At 46.0% G+C, this 18,415-nt stretch overlaps 1 protein-coding gene across 10 annotated transcripts in view; it reads left to right on the forward strand.

Moving 5' to 3' along the window:
• The window catches only part of DLG5 (discs large MAGUK scaffold protein 5), a 130,484-nt gene extending 121,726 nt beyond the window's left edge, over positions 1-8,758 (forward strand). For 8 of the 10 annotated variants that reach the window (XM_073240747.1, XM_073240746.1, XM_037013294.2 and 5 more), the window contains 5 exons: positions 3,230-3,373; positions 3,629-3,756; positions 4,967-5,076; positions 5,416-5,525; positions 7,018-8,758. In XM_073240747.1, the coding sequence (XP_073096848.1) occupies positions 3,230-3,373; positions 3,629-3,756; positions 4,967-5,076; positions 5,416-5,525; positions 7,018-7,121 (596 nt within the window). In that variant the 3' untranslated portion in view covers positions 7,122-8,758. Of the gene's footprint in view, positions 1-3,229; positions 3,374-3,628; positions 3,757-4,966; positions 5,077-5,415; positions 5,526-6,858 lie in introns of all 10 variants that reach the window. The other 2 variants (XM_073240750.1, XM_073240749.1) reach the window with 2 other exon arrangements.
• The last annotated feature ends 9,657 nt before the right edge of the window (positions 8,759-18,415 follow it).

Here is an 18,415-nt window from a genome sequence, read left to right on the forward strand (position 1 = left end):
TTGTTTTTCAATGTCAAGCATCCTGTAAGTTTTGGTAGGCAGTGTTTTTTTCATTTGTCTCCAGAAATTTTCTAAATTCTCTTTGGGTTTTTTTTTCCTCTGACCATTTGTTATTTAAGAGTGAGTTGTTTGATTTCCACATATTTATGGATTTTCCTGTTTTCCTTGTGCTATTGATTTCTAGTTTTATTCCTTACACTTGGAGAAGATACTTTGTATAATTTAACTCTTCTTAAATTTCTTGAGACTTGTTTTGTGGTCTAACATGTATTCTGTCTTTGAGAATGTTCCTTATGCATTTAAGAAGAATGTGTATTCTGTTTTGGGTGGAGTGTTCGGTATATGTCTAGTAGATCCATTTGGTCTATAGTGTGCTGTTTCTGTATTGATCTTCAGTTCTTTCCATAACTGAAAGTGGGGTATTAAAGTCCCTTACTAATATTGTGTTGCTATCTCTCCTTTTAGTTCTGTCATTGTTCATTTAATATATTTGGGAGTTCTAATGTTGGGTGTATATATATTTATAGTTGTATCTTTCTGGAGAATTGATCCTTTTATTATTATATAATGTTTTTCTTTGTTTCTTATTAAAATTTTTGTCTTAAAATCTGTTTTGTCTTACACAGCTATGGCCACTCATGCTATCTTTATGTTCCCATGTGCATGAAGTTGCCTTCTTTCTATCCTTTTACTGTTCGTGTATTTTACTGTTTGTATATTTGAGTCCTTAGATCTACAGGGAGACTCTTATAGACAGCATGCAGTTGGCTCTTGTTTGTTTACCATTTAGCCAGTCTGTGTCTTTTAATAGGATATTTATTTACATTTAAGATAATTACTGATATGGGAAGACTATTGCCATTTTGTTGTTTTCTGTTTGTCTTGTAGCTTTTTTTTGTTTGTCTTCTCTTCCCTTGCCTTTTTTTTGTAGTGATATGTTTTGATTTCGTTCTCATTTCTCTGTGTATATTTTATAGGTATTTTTGATTAGCATTGTAATTACATAAAACATCTTAAATTTCTAACAGTCCACTTTAAAGTGATAACTTCATGTCGGTCTCATAAAAATTCTTCATCTTTGTGTACTCCCCCTTTATGTTATTGATGACACTGGTTACATCTTTTTATATTGTTTATGTGTTAGCATAGATTTATAATTACTTCAGGTTTTTAATGTCTATACCAGATTTGAAAATGATTTATGCACCTATATTACATTACTTCTGCATTCTAATATGTCTATATGTTTACTTTTCCCAGGGAGTTTTATATTTTCTCTGGGCCTCTGGTGCTGGTTGGAACTAATGACTTGGGAGATGCTTTGTAGCCCTGTGATTCTGTAATTATCAGGATTTTCAGCAAAGGAGATTGTTCAAGGAGTAATAAAAGTCTTCTAAATTGGTGCCCCACAATGTGGAATGTTAATAGTCATTAGGGGAGAATATGCTACTTGTTTAAGTTGAAGGAATAGCAACTTAATGTACATACACAGGGAAGTGGATAAACAGATGTAATGGTACACATGCAAGATATTCAGAGGGATTAAAGGAGTCAATATGAATCAACAGGGATGCATTCTAGAAACATCACACGGAATGAAAGAGTTGCAGAATATTTACAGTGTCATCTCATTTTTATTGGACACATGGCTATACACAACATATTTTCTAGTCTTTTTGAGCACATAAAATCAACATGGGTAACAAACATCTGGAAGGATATACTTCCAGCTCATAATGGGGATTATTAGGAAGCTGGTGAGCACCAGGACTGGAGAAAAGGTGTCAGAGAGGATGTTTAGCTTTATTTATAATGTTCTAGTTTTCAAAAGAGGGGATGTGTCCATTTCTTCTCAGAGGAAGTTCTTCCCCTAGGGCTGCTCAGAGCCTTTAGTAAAAAATGCACAGGGTTGCTGGGTGGTGAGCGTGGCTCCAAACCTTCCCCCTGCTTTGTTAATAACAGATCAGCTCATTCCAAGTGGAGAAATGCTGTATAGAAAGCCATGTAGATGTACATGGATAATCATCAGGAGTGAAACATACATGTACAGGTGCGGATGTGGAAAGAGGGAAGAGGAGAGATGAAGAGACCATGTCCACTTCCTTCTTGATTCTGCCCATGAACTCAGTCTTTATTGGAGTCAAGGCTGCACCTCACACTGTGCTGTGTGTTCAATTTAATGCCCTACCCCACTGTACGTGGAGACTGGCCTTCCCGGTGGAGCCTCTCATTGAGCCTCCCTCTCAAGCCCACCTTGGTCTGCCCTCACCTCTGCTCTGCCAAGTGGCGGCTCGCATCCCCCTGCCTCCTGCATCTGTCTGGTACCCTCTTCGGCCTCTGGCCTGGTGTATGCCTGTGAACTCCTGCCGTGCCCTGAATCTCTCACCGCTGGGTAGGGCAGTCACCTCTTGCATGGTTGTCTTGCTTTTCACCCGCTGCTGTCTCGAGACCCTGGTTAGAGTGTAAGGTCTGTAAGGGCAAGGACTCGGTTTCATGTTCTTTTTTAAGTGTTTCTGAGATGCCGGCACTGGCTGAGACCAGGGAGTTACCAAGCAGATACTTTGTGCTAGTTTCTAGATTATCTCTTTCTTCAAAGATTTTTCATTCTTTGGTGGAGGGGAGGTTTGCTACATTATCAATTAGAATATTGGTTTGACCACTGTAACTGAGACCAAATGACAGTGGCTGAAACTTGATAGAGTTGATTTCTCTACTGTGTAAAAGTCTGAGCACTGGTGGGTGATTTCAGGGAGGCAGCTCTGTTCTGGGATCATCCAGGGACCCAGGTCTCTCTGTCCTGTAGCTCTGCCATTTTTTAAGGGTTGTCCTTATCTGTAGGGTCAGCATGGGTGCACAGTGCCGATCCCATCTGTTTCAGCCTGTGGGAAGGGGCAAGGAAGTGGGAACTTCCGCCCTGCCTCCTGCAGTGGGCAAGTCTGGGTCCATCTCCACACCTGTCTGTAGGGGAGGTTCTACCTGCCAGACCTCAGAGGTTTGCTGTGCTCCAGGAGTGACCATGCCCTGCTGTGCTCAGGATGTGGGAATCTCACCGCTAAAACTGGAACATCCCAGGAAAACTGGGGCAAGCTGGTCACCCAGCCTGGCTCTGGATTTGTGAAGGAGGTGGGCCTACCTGGGGTGAGCAAGGTCAGGGGAGCAGTGGGCCCCTCCCCCCTCCCCCCATCCACTCTAGGCAGGGACCCATGACACTGCCCCCTTCTTCCCTCAGATTCAGTGAGCCTTGCCTATCAGCGGGTTCAGAAGGTGGACTGCACATCTCTGAGGCCCGTCCTGATTCTGGGGCCTTTACTGGACGTGGTGAAGGAAATGCTGGTGAACGAGGCACCTGGCAAGTTCTGCAGGTGCCCCCTTGGTAAGGGATGCCCCCTGTGCTTTCTGGGCTCTGTCTGTCCCTGTGTCCCTGTTCATCCATCTCCTGGGCCGGATCCCAGTGTTTCAGAGCCATCCTGACTGGTCAGGGCAGCATGTGGATCTGGTTCTTTCTGATAGAGAGGGCAGCAGGACCATCTAGCTGCTGACAGCTCTTCTGCACAGTGTCCTTGCCCAGAATGAGCCACGACATTCACAGTGCAGGAGGCATCCTGATTCCTGTGTCTGTGCTTTGCAGAGGTGATGAAGGCCTCCCAGCAGGCCATTGAACGTGGTGTCAAAGACTGCCTGTTTGTCGACTATAAGCGGAGGAGTGGCCATTTTGACGTGACCACAGTGGCTTCTATTAAGGAGATCACAGAGAAGGTACCTGTTGCTTCAAAATGAGGGTTAGGTGCCTGTTGACCATTGGGTTTGGACCCCCTCTGCCTTTGGACCTCTGTCCCCTCTTCAATGAGTTCACCTGTGCCCCTTTACTCTAGGTCAGCCTACTTGGGGCTTGCCCCCGTTGCTTTTGTGTGCTCCACTTTCTTGAATAGGAAGCAGGTTCCAGGCAGGTGTATAGGAGTCACCCTGTGCATGTCTCCCCTCTCCCCATCTGAGGGGATCTGATGAGAGCTTTGAACTCTAGGAAGTGCCCCTCACAGGGAATTCTGCAACAGGGACCCGGAATGTCTGCTGAGCCTCTGTGAAGAACTTTATGTGTGCCTTATTCTGCAGGCAGGGTGCACAGCTGCCATCAGAGCCCCTGCCTCTGAAAGGGTGCAGAGCCTTCTGTGTGTCTCTGGGCTCTTGAACGTACTGGGGAAGTCCCGCTAGGTAGCATGAGAAGTGGGGCAGTCTGTGCGGTGTGTGGAAGCTTCTTTCTCAGGTTAGCTAGCTTACCTTGTTGGGCTTCGTTTGTTTCCCCCTCACTGAATGAAGGTGGCTTCTTAGGTCTGTAAGTGTGGAGTGCTCAGCTACAGACAGAGGTGCCCTGGGAAGTCAGGAAACTGCCAGTGGTTGGGCCCCTCAGGGTAGCTCTGTGGGCCAGGGAGCGCCACAGGCAGAGTGCCCATGGCCTGCCTTTGGCTCACGCTCAGCCCTGAGGCCCAGAAGACCTTGGGACACATTTTAGTCACAGCCATGTGAAGACATACTCCCCCTTTCCCTGCTACAGGCCCTCTGAGAGTCTCTGAGTCTTCATGTGCTCAGACTGGCAGAAGTTAGGTTTCTGAGTCTGGACTGGTGTAGGGCTTTGCGAAGTCCCCAGTACCTGGGCACAGTCAGGAAAGGAAGTTTGAGGTGGGCCCTGGCTCCCAGCCTCACCACCATCAGAGCTGACAGCTTGTGCGGAAATTTTCCCCGAGTACGGTTTCCTCATGGTTTATCAGGTATGGTCTTCATGAAAGACTGGTCTTTCTGCCTTGTTCTTAAGTAGAACTTCTTGTTTTCATTTTATGCAGTAAGGTAGAGCGGTATGGGTAAGGGGTGGCAGAGAAAGGCTGGAGGTGTCCTCCGAAGGGCTGCAGTGTTTGTGAGGCCCAGCAACCCCTGTGCCAGTCCCGGCACTCATTCTCCTCCCCCTCCCCCTCAGAACCGGCACTGCCTCCTGGACATCGCCCCCCATGCCATCGAGCGGCTGCACCACATGCACATCTACCCTGTCGTCATCTTCATCCACTACAAGAGCGCCAAACACATCAAGTAGGTGACCGGCTCCTTGTGGGGAGCCTGGGATCTTGCTGGGGTTGGGCTGAGATGCTCAGGCAGCAGGGGTCGGGGTGGAAGGCTGAGATAGGCCTCTTGTGTGGGCCTCAAGCTTCAGGTGCCTGCACTTTGGGGTATCTGCTGTGTGCATGTACTCATGCATCCACCTTGCCCCTTTCCCCAGCACTCCCCCTGGGGCCTGTTGGCTGTTGGTGTGCTTTATAATGCGTGGGGCCCTTGTGGCAGTGGAGATCCCTGTTACACTAGACAAAAGAAGGAAAGAGGAGGGTCTGGGGAGGCGAGAGGCTCAGCCTGGTTCCCTGGGTGTCCCAACAGGGAGCAGAGAGACCCTATCTACCTGAAGGACAAAGTGACTCAGAGGCATTCCAAAGAGCAGTTTGAGACAGCTCAGAAGATTGAGCAGGAGTACAGTAGGTACTTCACAGGTAGGTGTGCATACAGCCCAGAGAGGAGAAGCAGGCAGCAGAGATGGAAACAGGCTTCCCAAAGATGTCCTCCTTGGAAGTGGTAAAAGCCCACACTTCCTGGGTGCCTCCTGAATGCCATCATTAGCACTTTCATTAAAGGTATTCTAGTTGCAGAGTCAGCAGATTCACAGGTTGAAAGGTGAAGGTCACTGGCTTGGCCTGGGGCGTGGCCCGGCCTTTTCTGCCTGTGTGTCCTCCTGTGTGGTTGCAAGTCTGTCTCCCAGCATACGTGAGTTGTAGCTCCAGGGCTCCTGTGCCTGCAGGGTGGCAGTGGTGCCCGTGGCTCTCTGTCCTCAGCATCCTGCAGAGCAGTCCAGTTTTGCCATGAGGTGTGGTGAATAAAAGCTGTGACCTCACCATCATTGGTCTTTGAAACAAAGCAAACCAAGATAAACGTGACTTTAATTTACTGCCTCCTTTCTACTTCATGGCTTTTAACCTCTTCATAATCAGCCATTTGCAGGAGGGTTAATAATACCATAGTCACAGAGAGGCAACAACAGAATTTTAATTAAGTTCTAGAGGGTGTTGTGATCTAGTTTGGGGCTTCTCATGCAATAGTTGGTCTCCAAAACCAACCGTGGTGTTTCTATCTGTGTGTGCTTTCATTTCCAGTCCATCACTGACCAGTATTTTAGCCGAGTACATTACTACTAGAGAAATGAAAATTTACAACTCCAAAACTTACAAAATACAAGCTTTGACTTTTTATTAGTTTCAACAGACATAAAATTACTCTGTTGTATTTCCATAGCGATTTCTCAACACTCCCTGTCAGTCTGTACATACCTTGTGGCAAGTGGCCAGGGCACAGGTTGTCTTCCTTCCTGTATTGTCCATGGTGTATACCAAGAGCCTGGGTCTAGCATCTACAGGACTCGTGTTGAAAGCCTGCAGGGCAGGGCTGGGCCATAGCTGCGGACATGCCGTCATCTTTGCTGCAAATCTCTGGGTCATGAGATGCCCCGGCTCCTTAAACTCTGTTTCCTGCTAGAATCCCGTTGCCAACTAGACTGTCACAATACCCCCCTCACCTGCTTTCTGACATGCTGGACTTTCCTTTGCAAGACTAGGCAAGCACCAGCTAGGGCATGCAGTGGGGGTGGGTGGTTTATGTGAGTGGTCAAATCCTAGTGTTTTCCCGTGCCAGGGGTCAGGGGAGCCTGGCAAAATTTGACACCATTCATTTTGAGCCTGTATTTTCTGCATCCTACTGAGCAGTTGACCAGAGGGACAGATAGAAAGCTGGAGTGATTTGCACTTAACTCTTAATTTCCTTTTTCTTCCCCAGTTTCTTGCTGATGGAAGAGAGTGGGGTAGTAGTGGGACAGAAGGACCAACTAGCACAAAACAAGCAGGAAGACATAGACTAAAAGGTGCATTTATTGGTCTCAAACCTGGGGTCTAACTCAGAGCTCAATGATGTGTGTGTTTGGGGGCTCTCTTGCAGGAGTCGTCCAAGGAGGAGCCCTATCAAGCATTTGCACTCAGATCTTGGCAATGGTCAATCAAGAACAAAACAAAGTCCTGTGGATTCCAGCCTGCCCGCTGTAGAAGAGCGCTGTGCTGGGAAATGACTGCAGCTTGTCACCAGTGTAAATGCCTGGCCCAGCTTTTTTAGTGACTAAAAATAGGAGTTCTGTCCTGATATAAACACAAAGGGGCAGGATCCATGCTGAAGGACTCCAGAAGCACTTCCTTTGTAGACAGAGGACCACAGATAAATGGGATCCGGGCCCAGGCCAGCAGACTGTATTCCTCTCACATGTGTGCTTTAAGACAAAACAAGAAACACAAAAGACTTTTAATAGAGGGGTTCAACAGCAACCTTTCTTTAGCCAGCTCATCAGAAATGCTGCAAAGAGAACCTTTCAGATCACAAGTTTACAAGCCTCTTCCGAGTATTTGATTATGTTTACTTGAACGGCTCATGCTGTTGGGGCCCAGCCCCTGCCCCCATCAACCCTTGTGTTGCTTCGGTGTTTGGTGTTTTTCAGTGAAACAACATGGGAACCTTGTTTGCAGCTGCTTTGCTTTGCGAGGTTCTTAGCAGTGGGACCAGAGATTTGACAGACTTCCTGCTCCTCAGTGGCCCCTCTCCTGGAAGGACATTGTGACTGCAGATGTTAAGAAACCAGTGCCTTTGTGGGGCTGACTCGCCAGCAGCAGTGTTCTCCCCTTTGTATCAAGGAAGGCGACTTTGCAGTCTTAGAAACTCGTCTCTCAGACTTTCTTACCTGCCTCCAGTGTCCTCTCATTTCTTCTCTGCTTTTATTTTCTGAGCGTTCTGTCTAGGCCGTCAGAGTCTCATGGGTTCGCTAAGACACAGCTAGCTCCAGGCAAGGTGTTTAGAGCTGACGCATGCCACTGGGTCCTCTTTAGGTTCTGTAAATAGTGACGGCCTTCATCAGTGCAATTTTTGCAGAGTAGTTCTTACAACTGTAGAGTGAGGCAGGCACACCAGTTCTTTAATATGAAAACATTCGTGTTTCCGACTTTGAATTGAGAGCTCTTAGGGAAAGGATACTGATTAGTGTGCTCACTGTCAAAAATCTAAAGAGAAACTGGGATCTTTTTGGTCTTGGCTAGAGCACTCATGGCTCGAACAGTACTCAGTGAGGAGGTCTCTGGGCCCCGCCCTGTCCCACCCACCCCCCAGTTCTGATGCTGGATGTCTCTGGCTGAAGATTTGATGTGGTTCCTCCTTCAACTGTGCATCCTATTAATAATAGGTACTGTACCGGGCTCCGTGTGTCACTGGGGTAGGACCTATATTTTAATACTGTTCCTAACATTTCATTTTACTACCAAGAAATCTTCGATTTCATTTTATTCTTTGTAATTCTAGACACTAGATTATAGTTTAACCATATTGACATTTTTTAAAAAGGGATATATTTTCTTGCACAGTTGTTCAAAAAGAAACATGCTGCAGCCATCAGTGCTGCCCTTTGTTTTACAGGTGCCAGTTTTCTAGCTCAGACAACCGAGACAAACGAGGCTGTCTGCAGGTCTTAACCCCAGGCCCCCTGGGGCTGTTGCTCTGAGTCACAGACACAGGGTCTGTGAGGTACAGTGTGCACAGGTACTGTTCTGGCAGACTGGGATTTTCTGTACTAAAACATTACTTTGTATCAAAAGTTATAAACAGACTTTAGTACAATAAATAAAGGTCATTTTCTGTAACTTGTGATGAAGATACCTGTATTTCATTTGTTTTCCGTCATCTCTGCTCCCTCAGCGTCCTTGTGTTCCTAACCTGGACACCACTTACCCACCCTACACAGGTAGCAGGAACTGGCTGGTCCATGAGGTTCTAGTCCAGCTCTCATGCTAATCAGAGGCCCCTTTTACCAGCTGCATCAGCCTCTTTCTGAGTCCTTCTTTCCCTGCCATGTATCTGTCCACACATCCTTCTATCCATCCAGCATTGCTCACAGCCGGGCAGCTGATTTGTGTAAGACTCAGAGGCTGCCTTCAGGGTGCTCACATTCATGTCTATAGGTTTGGGCTGGGCTGTGAAGAGCAAGGGGGATTTGAAGGACACTGGAATCCCCTGATGTTCTCAGCCAGGGCCCTGACTGGAAGTTGGTGAGGCCTAGATCAGGCCTCCGGGGTGAAGAAGGCCCTGCCTGACATGCGGGCTGTGTTGTGATACCACCCAGGGCTCTCTGGAGCAGCCTGCTTGGTCCTGAAAGTCTGTTCCAGGGTGGTGAGAAAGCTGGGAATAGTGGCCAGGAAGTCACCAAACATCCTGAGGCCCTACTGAGAGCAGAGCCTTTCTCCTCTATTCTTTTTTGCTTGGAGGAGCTTGAGGGCAAAATGTTCTGGAAAAGACTCATGCTGTGGTGGGGCCGGCCCGCAGGGGGATTAGTGTCCCCCCTGGGTCCTGCCTGCTGGGTGGAATCCCCCTACAGGCCTGCGGTTTTGGCTTCACCTGTGGCTGCCAAGTCACAGAGCTGTGTGGGGCTGTGGCCGGTGAGAGCAAGTGGGGGCCAGTGTGGCTGGCTGGGGCGTCAGGAACCTCACCTTTGCCCATGCGTATTCAGCCATGGGGCTGCTACTACATAGATTTGTCACCCACCTGACAAAGGGGTGTGGCAGCTGCTTGCTTAAAGAACAGTTTCTTCCAAGAACTCAGTTTTGATGCCAAAACCTCAACAGTTTGTGCTTGCAGTATTGTGACTTTTCTTCTTTAGACTTTTCTGTGTTTTATTTTCTGTAGGAAACTTGGTTTTCTTTTATAATTACAAGGAAAAAAACCACTATCTTCTTTAAAATTTGTAGGGCCAGTTAAGTTGCTGAGCTCACACACCGTTTGCTCCTGTGTGCACTGAGGCCTTGAAGGGCGGCCCCAGGATATACTGCTAGGCAGCCCTGAGAGAGGATTCAAACTAGTCTCCAAACCACACAGACACCAGCGTGGGGATGGGAGTCCACAGCCGATAGATCTGTGCCCCAAGGTGGTATCTGTCTCATGCAGGCTCAGATCATTCTGGAAAGGCAGGGCAGATTTTCAGCTCCAGCAATGAGGCCATGGACAGATTGTGCTCTCTCTCTTGGCCTCAATGTCTTGGCCTTCAAATGGTGCAGACTGGATCTCTGAGGCCCCTTCCCGCGTTGACATCTGTGATAAGGGCATGGAATGGGATTTCCCTCCTGGCCTTGCAGAGGCTGAGCAAAAACCCATCTCTGGGAGCCTTGACACACGTGACTTTTTGTGACTGGAGGAGAACCTTGACATTTAACGCATTAGAGGGGAAGCTGAAAGGGTCTGGGGTAGGAGCCAAAGCACTGGTCCAAAGTCTTGGGCCTCTCCGTGGCTGAAACAAAACTCTGAGGCTGAACAAAGCAGCTGGCCAACTGGACTCTGGCACTGGGAAGCTGAGCTGCTGTCCCCTTTGGGATTTGCAGAGCAGGAGAGGGCCACCTGGATCACAGATGCCAAGGACAGAAAAACACAAGGAATCGGAGGGTGGAGCACAGACCGAGCATAAACTCTGGATGAGGGAGCATGGCTGGCGTTGGAATGATGATCCTCTTGTAGGGGATGGACTCCCTGGCCGAGCACTGGATAGCTGGGCCCTCTCGACTGTCCGCTTCTGCTGCTGTGCTAATCTGCAGGTTTCCTTGATCTTATTTCATCTATCCATACTCTTTCACCTGCTCAGACCTTCCAGAGTATAGTCTCTGGCCTCTTGTTGGTTCCCCCTTAAGTTCTCCTTGCTATTATGAGTTTATATCTTTTCAACTGTGAAGTGTGTTGTACTACAGAAGAGCATGTATAACGTAAATGCACAGAACGAAGGGTAAGAAATGGACAGCATTTTTGTCTTTAAGGAACAGAATCCTACTACTACCTCAGACACCCTCTTATGCCTAACCCAGTTGGATTCTCTGCTTTTCCACCAAAGCAAGCACTGACTTGGGGGGTAATCATTTCCTTGCCTTTCTGTTTTCACTCCCGATGGAGATATCTTGGAACAATATAGTTTTCAGATTTGAAGACACTGGGCATCAAGCACAAACTTAACTGTGTGGGGAAGGAACAGTGTTGCCACTGTTGAAGTCAATCTCTGGGTCAGAGTGAACCTCAGCTTCTTTGGGAGTTTACAAGAGGCCCTCCTGGAGAAGATGGTAAGCAAGAACTTGAATGAATCCTGAAAGTAGTAGGGCCACCATAGTCAGGGCATGTGGCATTACTATCCACAGACCAGGTCCTCAGTGTCTGACAGAAGTACAGCCAGAGGGCTTGGGCTCCTGTGTTGTCAGGCACACCACAGCTGTCCTCTGAATTTCAGCAGTAAGTCAAAGATGGACACTTCGGTGGGATGAAATCCTGATTTCTCCAGCTGATCTGGAGAGCGGAAAGTTCAGCTCATGTCATGACAAGTGTAGCAGAAATAAGAATCTGGGCCAGGGTCACCTTGACACTCTGTCCTTAACCAAGCCACATGAAGATGGCAGAGATACTGGCGCTAATAACTCTTAACATTTTTGCCTTGAGTCCCCGTTCCAAACCAGACTCCTTGCCCTCGAGGCCTGGGGCCAGCTCTCATCCTGATACCTCTCCTCTACTTCTCTGGAGAAGTTCCTGGGAAATTAATTTTTTTGGCTCTCCTCTTCTGTCCTTTGATGGATCCCCTATTTCCTGTGCCACTTGTGAGGAAAAGGGGTTAACCCCTGATCTGAATTCTTTTCCGCAGGAAGTTAACTGGGTTTACCTTCTTTTAGCATTGTTTTCTAGAAAAATCATGGATTAAGGAAAAAGTTTGTATTTCCCATTGCCTATAGGTTGGCACATCTGGGTTGGGAGGCCTAGGAGTGGACACATAGATCCCAAGAGCCAGAACAGCAAGGACTTTATCAGCAATGCTGTGCGGCTGCTTGTTTCTCTCTGGAGCCCCAGTTACTCCTGTGTTGGACATCCTGGACTGGGTCCCTCCATTTGTTGTCTCCAGTTGACATCATTTTGTCATTTTGTTTTTCTTCCACAGAGATTCACTCAACCTTATCTTTCAGTCCCTTCTGTTGAGTTTTTCAGCTTTGCTGTCATGTTTTTAAATTTCCAAGAACTCTTAATTTCCTGAATGTCCTTTTTTTATCTTTCTGGATTTGTTTCATGAATATGCTCTTTTATCTGAAGATAGTATAGATTTTCTTCTCACATAAATTCTAATTCCTCCCAGTTATTTTTTTCCTCTATTTGTCTTTTCTCAGTCTTGCACATTAGAGGCTTTAACTTCAGTTATCTGATAATCCTTTGTGGAGACCAGCTCCACAAACCGGCTGAACCTGGGTGGAGTGGGAATGAGGAACTTGAGGAAAACACAGAGAAAGAGATAATAAAGACACGGAAACCAAAGCTTGAGATCAGGAGGTTCACTGCCTGCTGATGGCAGACAAGTGATATGGTTTATTTTCTGAGCACCACTTATATACACAAGCTCATAATGATGTCACTTCCAGACTGATCTCATATCTGGTGATTTCATATCTGGTGTAGTCACTTCTGTTTATGGTGATCTCACTTCCAGTGATATCAGTTCTGGTGGTATCACTCCCTGGTGCCCGGATCTGGTGATTCACTTTGGGGTGACATCACATGTGGCCGTCCACAATCCTTAACATTTCTCCTAATGATTAATCATGGGGATTTAAAAGTCCAGACAGATGGGTAGGATACTCTGAGTTTCTCTGTAGGGTAGCCTGGCTGGGCTGCTCATTGGGGAATCTCAGGCATGGTCTGTCTTCAGGAGATGGTCAGGTTCCCCAAAGGGGTCCTTCCTCCCCTGACTGGAAGGGCCAGCCTGGCAGCATCTGTGAATCCACTGGGGGAAGAAGGTTGCATTCAGCATGGAACATGGTAGCATATAGCCATTCAATCCTTTCATTTTTCAGTTTGGTACAAGCTATCTGATCTGTGCCTGGTATCCTCAAGTCCAGAAATCCTTTCTTGCCTTCTCCAGGTAGAAAAGTCCCCAACATTTCTCAAGTCGAGGGAAATGAAGTAGCCCTGGAGCTTAGAATCTGAGAATCTGTTACTCATCAGCCTTCTTGAATTCCTTATTTAAGCCACCCTCTCCAAAGTTCTAGAAGTAATGATGCCACAGCTCCTTGTATTTGAAGATTCCTTGCTTTTTGCCTCTGTCGTTTGAGGACTTGGCATGTCGGGGTCTGCTAAGTAATTTTCCACTGGTCCATCTGTGTTTCAGCTTTTAAAATGATTTTGTGGTTGTTGCTTCTGTTTTGCCCCACATTTCTGGATTTATATCTTTTTAAAATAAATCTTTTGCCTGTATTCACTTTGTTTTAATAGAGGAGCAAATTTAAGTTTATGTATCAATCTGTTTCCTCAACCCAGTAGTAAGCCTTGTACCTTCTAACATTTCTTTACTATTCTTTTACACTCACTGGGGTCATCAAAGGACCTCACACACAGAGCTCATTCCTTTTAAAAGCAGCATCCCCTTCTAGTTCTTGATGCACCAGCCAGGCTTCCACAAAAGAGGCAGAACAAGAAGGAACCAATATGATACATAGGTAGATAAAAAATTTGTTGCAAGGAATTTGGCTTGTGTGATTGTGGGTCCTGGCTGCGCAAGTCTGAAGTCTATAGACTGCTAGTCAGGAAGATGATGGGCCGGTGGAGTCCACAGGCACAGACTGAAACTATTCTCTGCAGGCAGATAGGAAGGGAAGAAGAGTGTGAGCAGCATATACTCCACAGGTATGGCTGAAGCTGCTGTCCACAGGTGGAATTTCTTTTTTTTTCTCAGGGAAGTTTCAGCTTTTAAGGCCCCTTAGAGCTTCTGCTTCTAAGGCCTTTCAACTGATTGAATCCAGGATACTCCCCGACTCTTGATGTTGACTGATTAGGGGCTTTAGTCACATTTATAAAATACCTTCACAGGAACATCTAGCTTAGCATTTAATGGAAGGACTGGGGACTATACACTAGCCCAGTCGACACATCACAAAGAACATCACAGTGGGTTCACCAAAAACTTAGCCAGTTCCCAACAAATGGGCATTCAGATTTAGTTTGTTGTTGTGTTTATACACTTATCTTCATAGAAGCTTCTATGCAGAGTTCATAGTAGCTTCTAGTGCATACTTCATAGTTTAAAGATAAGGACATCCAGCCTTTAGGCAGGCCCAGTGAATCGCCTAAGCCCTTTCCTCATGCCATGTTACCTTTAGGATCAAAGCAGACCTGTGCCTGTTGGAGTTGCTCTCTTTAGCTTCTCACAGACACTGCTTGCTCTCAAGAAGTTGACCATCTTGGCTGCTTTATACCTCAAGGCAGTTAAAGGTGGGCAGAGATGCCGAAAATTGCAGAGATGAAAGGGAGTGGCAGGGCCCCAGGTTCCCACCGCAGACTGGAAGGTATGATAGCACATCATGGGATGTAGTTGGCATCTGGTGTGTATCTCAGAGCTGTAATGGAAAAAAGTGGAGTCAAAAGCTGCTTTGAGTTCAGGAACAATGCATGCTGATATTGATTCTTCATGGAAATAATAAAAATGATAAATCTAAAATCAGAAGATATTTTGCTGAAAATGACAGTGGTTCTTTTTTGGCTAACAGCTTAATTTTATTAAGGTTATCTGCTAAGAGTTAGATAGTATATGTCTAACTTTTGCATTTTGCAAGTATACATTGTCCTTGAAGTACAGTAACTTTACATTTTTGTGTTTGAAATATATCAAAATGCTTTTTATAACATTTTATAACTTCTAAACAATACCCTTCATTCTTAAAAATCAATGTATTTTTTAAATTACAAATTTATAACATCCTGAATTGTCTATGATTTCTACATATTTCAGGGACTAGACCAAGCAGGTGATTCTCTAGGAGGCTGCTGCTTGAGGTAATCTTCATTTGTGGGAATACGATTGTTTAAAACCAAAAATCTCAGAGTTGAATCTGAAAGGTGTGTATCCATGTGTGTACCTTTGAAGATCAGAAGGCAGGTTCCTTATTTCAAAGCCCAGGTAATTGGCCCTTAAACAGGCAAGGATGGAACCAGTCAAAATGTCTACCCTATTTTCCATCCCACAAGAACTTCCCTGGGTCCCTCACAGGCTGATCACACTCATTTCCCCAGCAGCCCAAGGAGGAGAAGCCAGGTGGCTCCACTCCAGAGCAGGGCTTCATCCTGACTGGAGTCTATCCTTCAACACTGTAACAGCAGGCTTGGTTTCCTATGCTGCGTAGTAGATGGATTATACGACACTCCTGATGGTTGTGGTGTTCATGAAAAGGTGGATGGTTACCATTTACCTAGTCAACAAAAGTCGCTGTAACAGCCACTCTGTACAGGAAGCGGCTCAGGATGGCAGGTTTCCGTGACTGAATTGTGTCAGTATATACACATACTCTTAATCTACTCCTTGGCATTGTCTGATCTGCAGAGAAGATAATTGCCCGTGCTGATCACATTCAGAGTGGGTGATGGCCTTTATGGTGTCTAACTGTGAGCACGAACTGACCGAGTCGGCAGTCTCATCACTTACAGCTCTGTCCTTAATATTGACTGGGTCAGTGTGTGACCCTGGCTCCGGTCCTCATAATGGCCATCGTGAGATCATTCAAGTCCTCAGGGAAGGACCTAGCTGAGCAAGTCCAGAAATGGCTGAACATGCCTAGCGAACACAGGGAGTGCCAAGGCCATGTAGGGATGGGACAACTGCAGTCCCTCAAGTGGCAGAGAGTCAGCTGTTCCTGGCTGCAGTAGACAGGGTACAGGAGGCCCCCACTGTGGTTAAACTCTCCCCCAGAGGTTTCCTGATCTATCCATAGCAGCCAGTTGGTGAAGAAGAAGCACACACCATCATGTGCTGGGTGCAAAGCCCTGGAAAGGACACCAGAAGCTACCCAGGCTTGCCACTGCATCAGGTGGTAGGAGCAAGCATGTGGGCTCTGACAGTGAAGACATCCCCCGGGATGTATGCAGTGCCCTCAAGCGAATTGAGATAGTCAGATGTGACCACTGAACCAATCTATGGGGAAATATTGCAGAGATGAAAAGAAGCCAGAGCCCCACAGTGGGGGAGGTGTGTGTCCCCTTGCCATGAGCCCAGACATCTGTGGGAAGTGTAGGGGTGAAAAGGCTTTTTGGACTCTGTGGTTTCACCACTGTGGGCCTCACACGACTCCGCAGGACCCAGTGGAGGTCTATCTTCTCTAGTGCCTGAAAGGACATGGCATGACACACATCAGTGAGGAGGTCGGGGTGGGTGAAAAAGGGATTTCAGGATTCCACCGCGTGGTACTAAAAGTGCTCCCTTGGCTTAGAAGGCCTCTCTCCGGAAGGATTTGGTGACCAGATTTAACTGGAATAGTTTTTTTTCTTGTTTCAAAAGTAGAAAAGATAAAAATGTATACATTGGGTTGGTTCATCCCACCCCTCATCCCAGAAGGGTAAGATATTTTTATCAGTTTAGCCCCACTGCTTCCTGATGCAGATAGCAGCTAAGTCACAAACGAAAACCCCCTTTCTCATTCAAAAGGAGCACCATGTTCCGTATCTTACTTTTCTTCACATAACCCAAAATCCTGGGTAGCCTTTTCTCCATATTGTACTCACCACTGTGGTGGCAGGTGGTGTTTTACAGCTGAGACCGAAAGTGCAGAGACTCAGGCAAATCACCCAGAGGCAGGAAAATACAAGCCCACATCAGATAGGCATAAGGTTCAAATCCCATCGCATGGAAACCTGTTTCCCTGACAAAGGAGGTGCTGCTAAAGTGGCCAGAGATTGGGATAGGTGTTTGGGTGGGGGTGTGTATGGTGGGCATCCCCGGGGCTATGTGAGCTACTCTTGTTTCCTGTTCTTCTTAGGCTGTTGAGAGCAGGGAATGTGGTTTTAGAAAAAGGGAAAGAACCTGAAAGGAGAAAGGGCTGGCCCCCAGTGGTCACGCGCTAAGTGCTCCGCTATGGGAATGGGCCCTAGTGTTTGCAGAGCATCTACGGTGTGCCATATATTAGACTGTGACTTTCATATGCTTTCACATTTTCTTCGGGTGAAAGTTCTTTATTTTTTTTATGGTGTTCGATTGTAGAATTCTTTTATTCAAGCTCAAATTAAACTCAATTTTATGAAATCATTGTAATTAACCACATGTTTAATGAAAGAAGGCCAATTCCTATCATTTTAAAACATTGAGCCAGATATGCCAAACTTAAAATTGCATACTTGGAAGCACTTATTTAAGATTAAAGTCAATTCAAGATGAAAAATTAAACCATCTTGCATATATAGGCACATGGCAAAACATGCAAAGGGTATAGCGAGGTATTATGAAATGAAAAGTTAGGTTCCATTGTCTTTGACAATGTGAATGGCCTGGCAATTTCCACCTTAACTGCGTGCACACTTAACATCAGTAATAATTGTGGAAATAAACAAGGACCCTGAAAATGAGAACAAGTAAAGGCTATTTATTTCCTGTTTGCTATAGCAGGGGAGTAAGACACCATCAGTTGCCTTTGGCAGAGATTCAAAGACAGGTAAGGGAGGGAAAGCTTTATAGCGGAAAAGGAAAGGTTTCAGATGTGCTCCAATCAAAGTCTGTTGGCATGAGGAACTTGAAGGTATGCTAACAAGCAGTGGGGCATCCTATGTGATTGGTTGGGGTTGCATATCTGGTCGGTCCTACCAAGCTGGAAGCTAGGACAAAAATTAGGGAAGTTGGCAGGTATTGAGTAAGTCTTGGCCATTTGGGACCAATTGTTACACGGGTGGTTTGACTTCCTGAACTGTTGGCTGCAGACTGAGTCCAAGTCCTTTTTTTATATATGCCCTGGTTGTTGTCTGTTAGTATATTCAGTCTCTCAAATGGGAACTACTAGCCATTATGATGAGATGCAACATGAAGGGCACAGCATCACCCATCAAGGTGTTCTTGCCAAAAATGCTTCATTGGGCCATTAAATCCAGCTGCTGGTTCACAGGAAGTTTACGGAGGAAACAATCAGGCAAATCTATAGTGAGGAATATTCTACAAGACAATCACCCAATTTCTTCAGTGCTATATATAAAAAAGTGTTTGTGGGGGTAGATGGATAAAGGAATGTTTAGATTAAAGGTACCTTGACACTTTATAACCAAATACAAGAAAAAAGAGATTTGGAAACAATTGAGATTTGAATATGAATTTGGGATGAAACGATTTTAGGGAATTATGATGTTAGGGTGTAATGGCATTGTATAGGGGAATATGTTGTAATGCAACTCAACTCATTAGATGCTATGTCTAATGTAATTTCCTCTGAAATAGCTCAGCAAGATAAAGATGTCACAACTTAGAAAATGTAGTTTTACATATGTATTGTGAGTA

The sequence above is a fragment of the Manis javanica genome, chromosome 7 (genome assembly GCF_040802235.1).
Source record: "Manis javanica isolate MJ-LG chromosome 7, MJ_LKY, whole genome shotgun sequence".
Classification (NCBI taxonomy): Eukaryota; Metazoa; Chordata; class Mammalia; order Pholidota; family Manidae; genus Manis; species Manis javanica.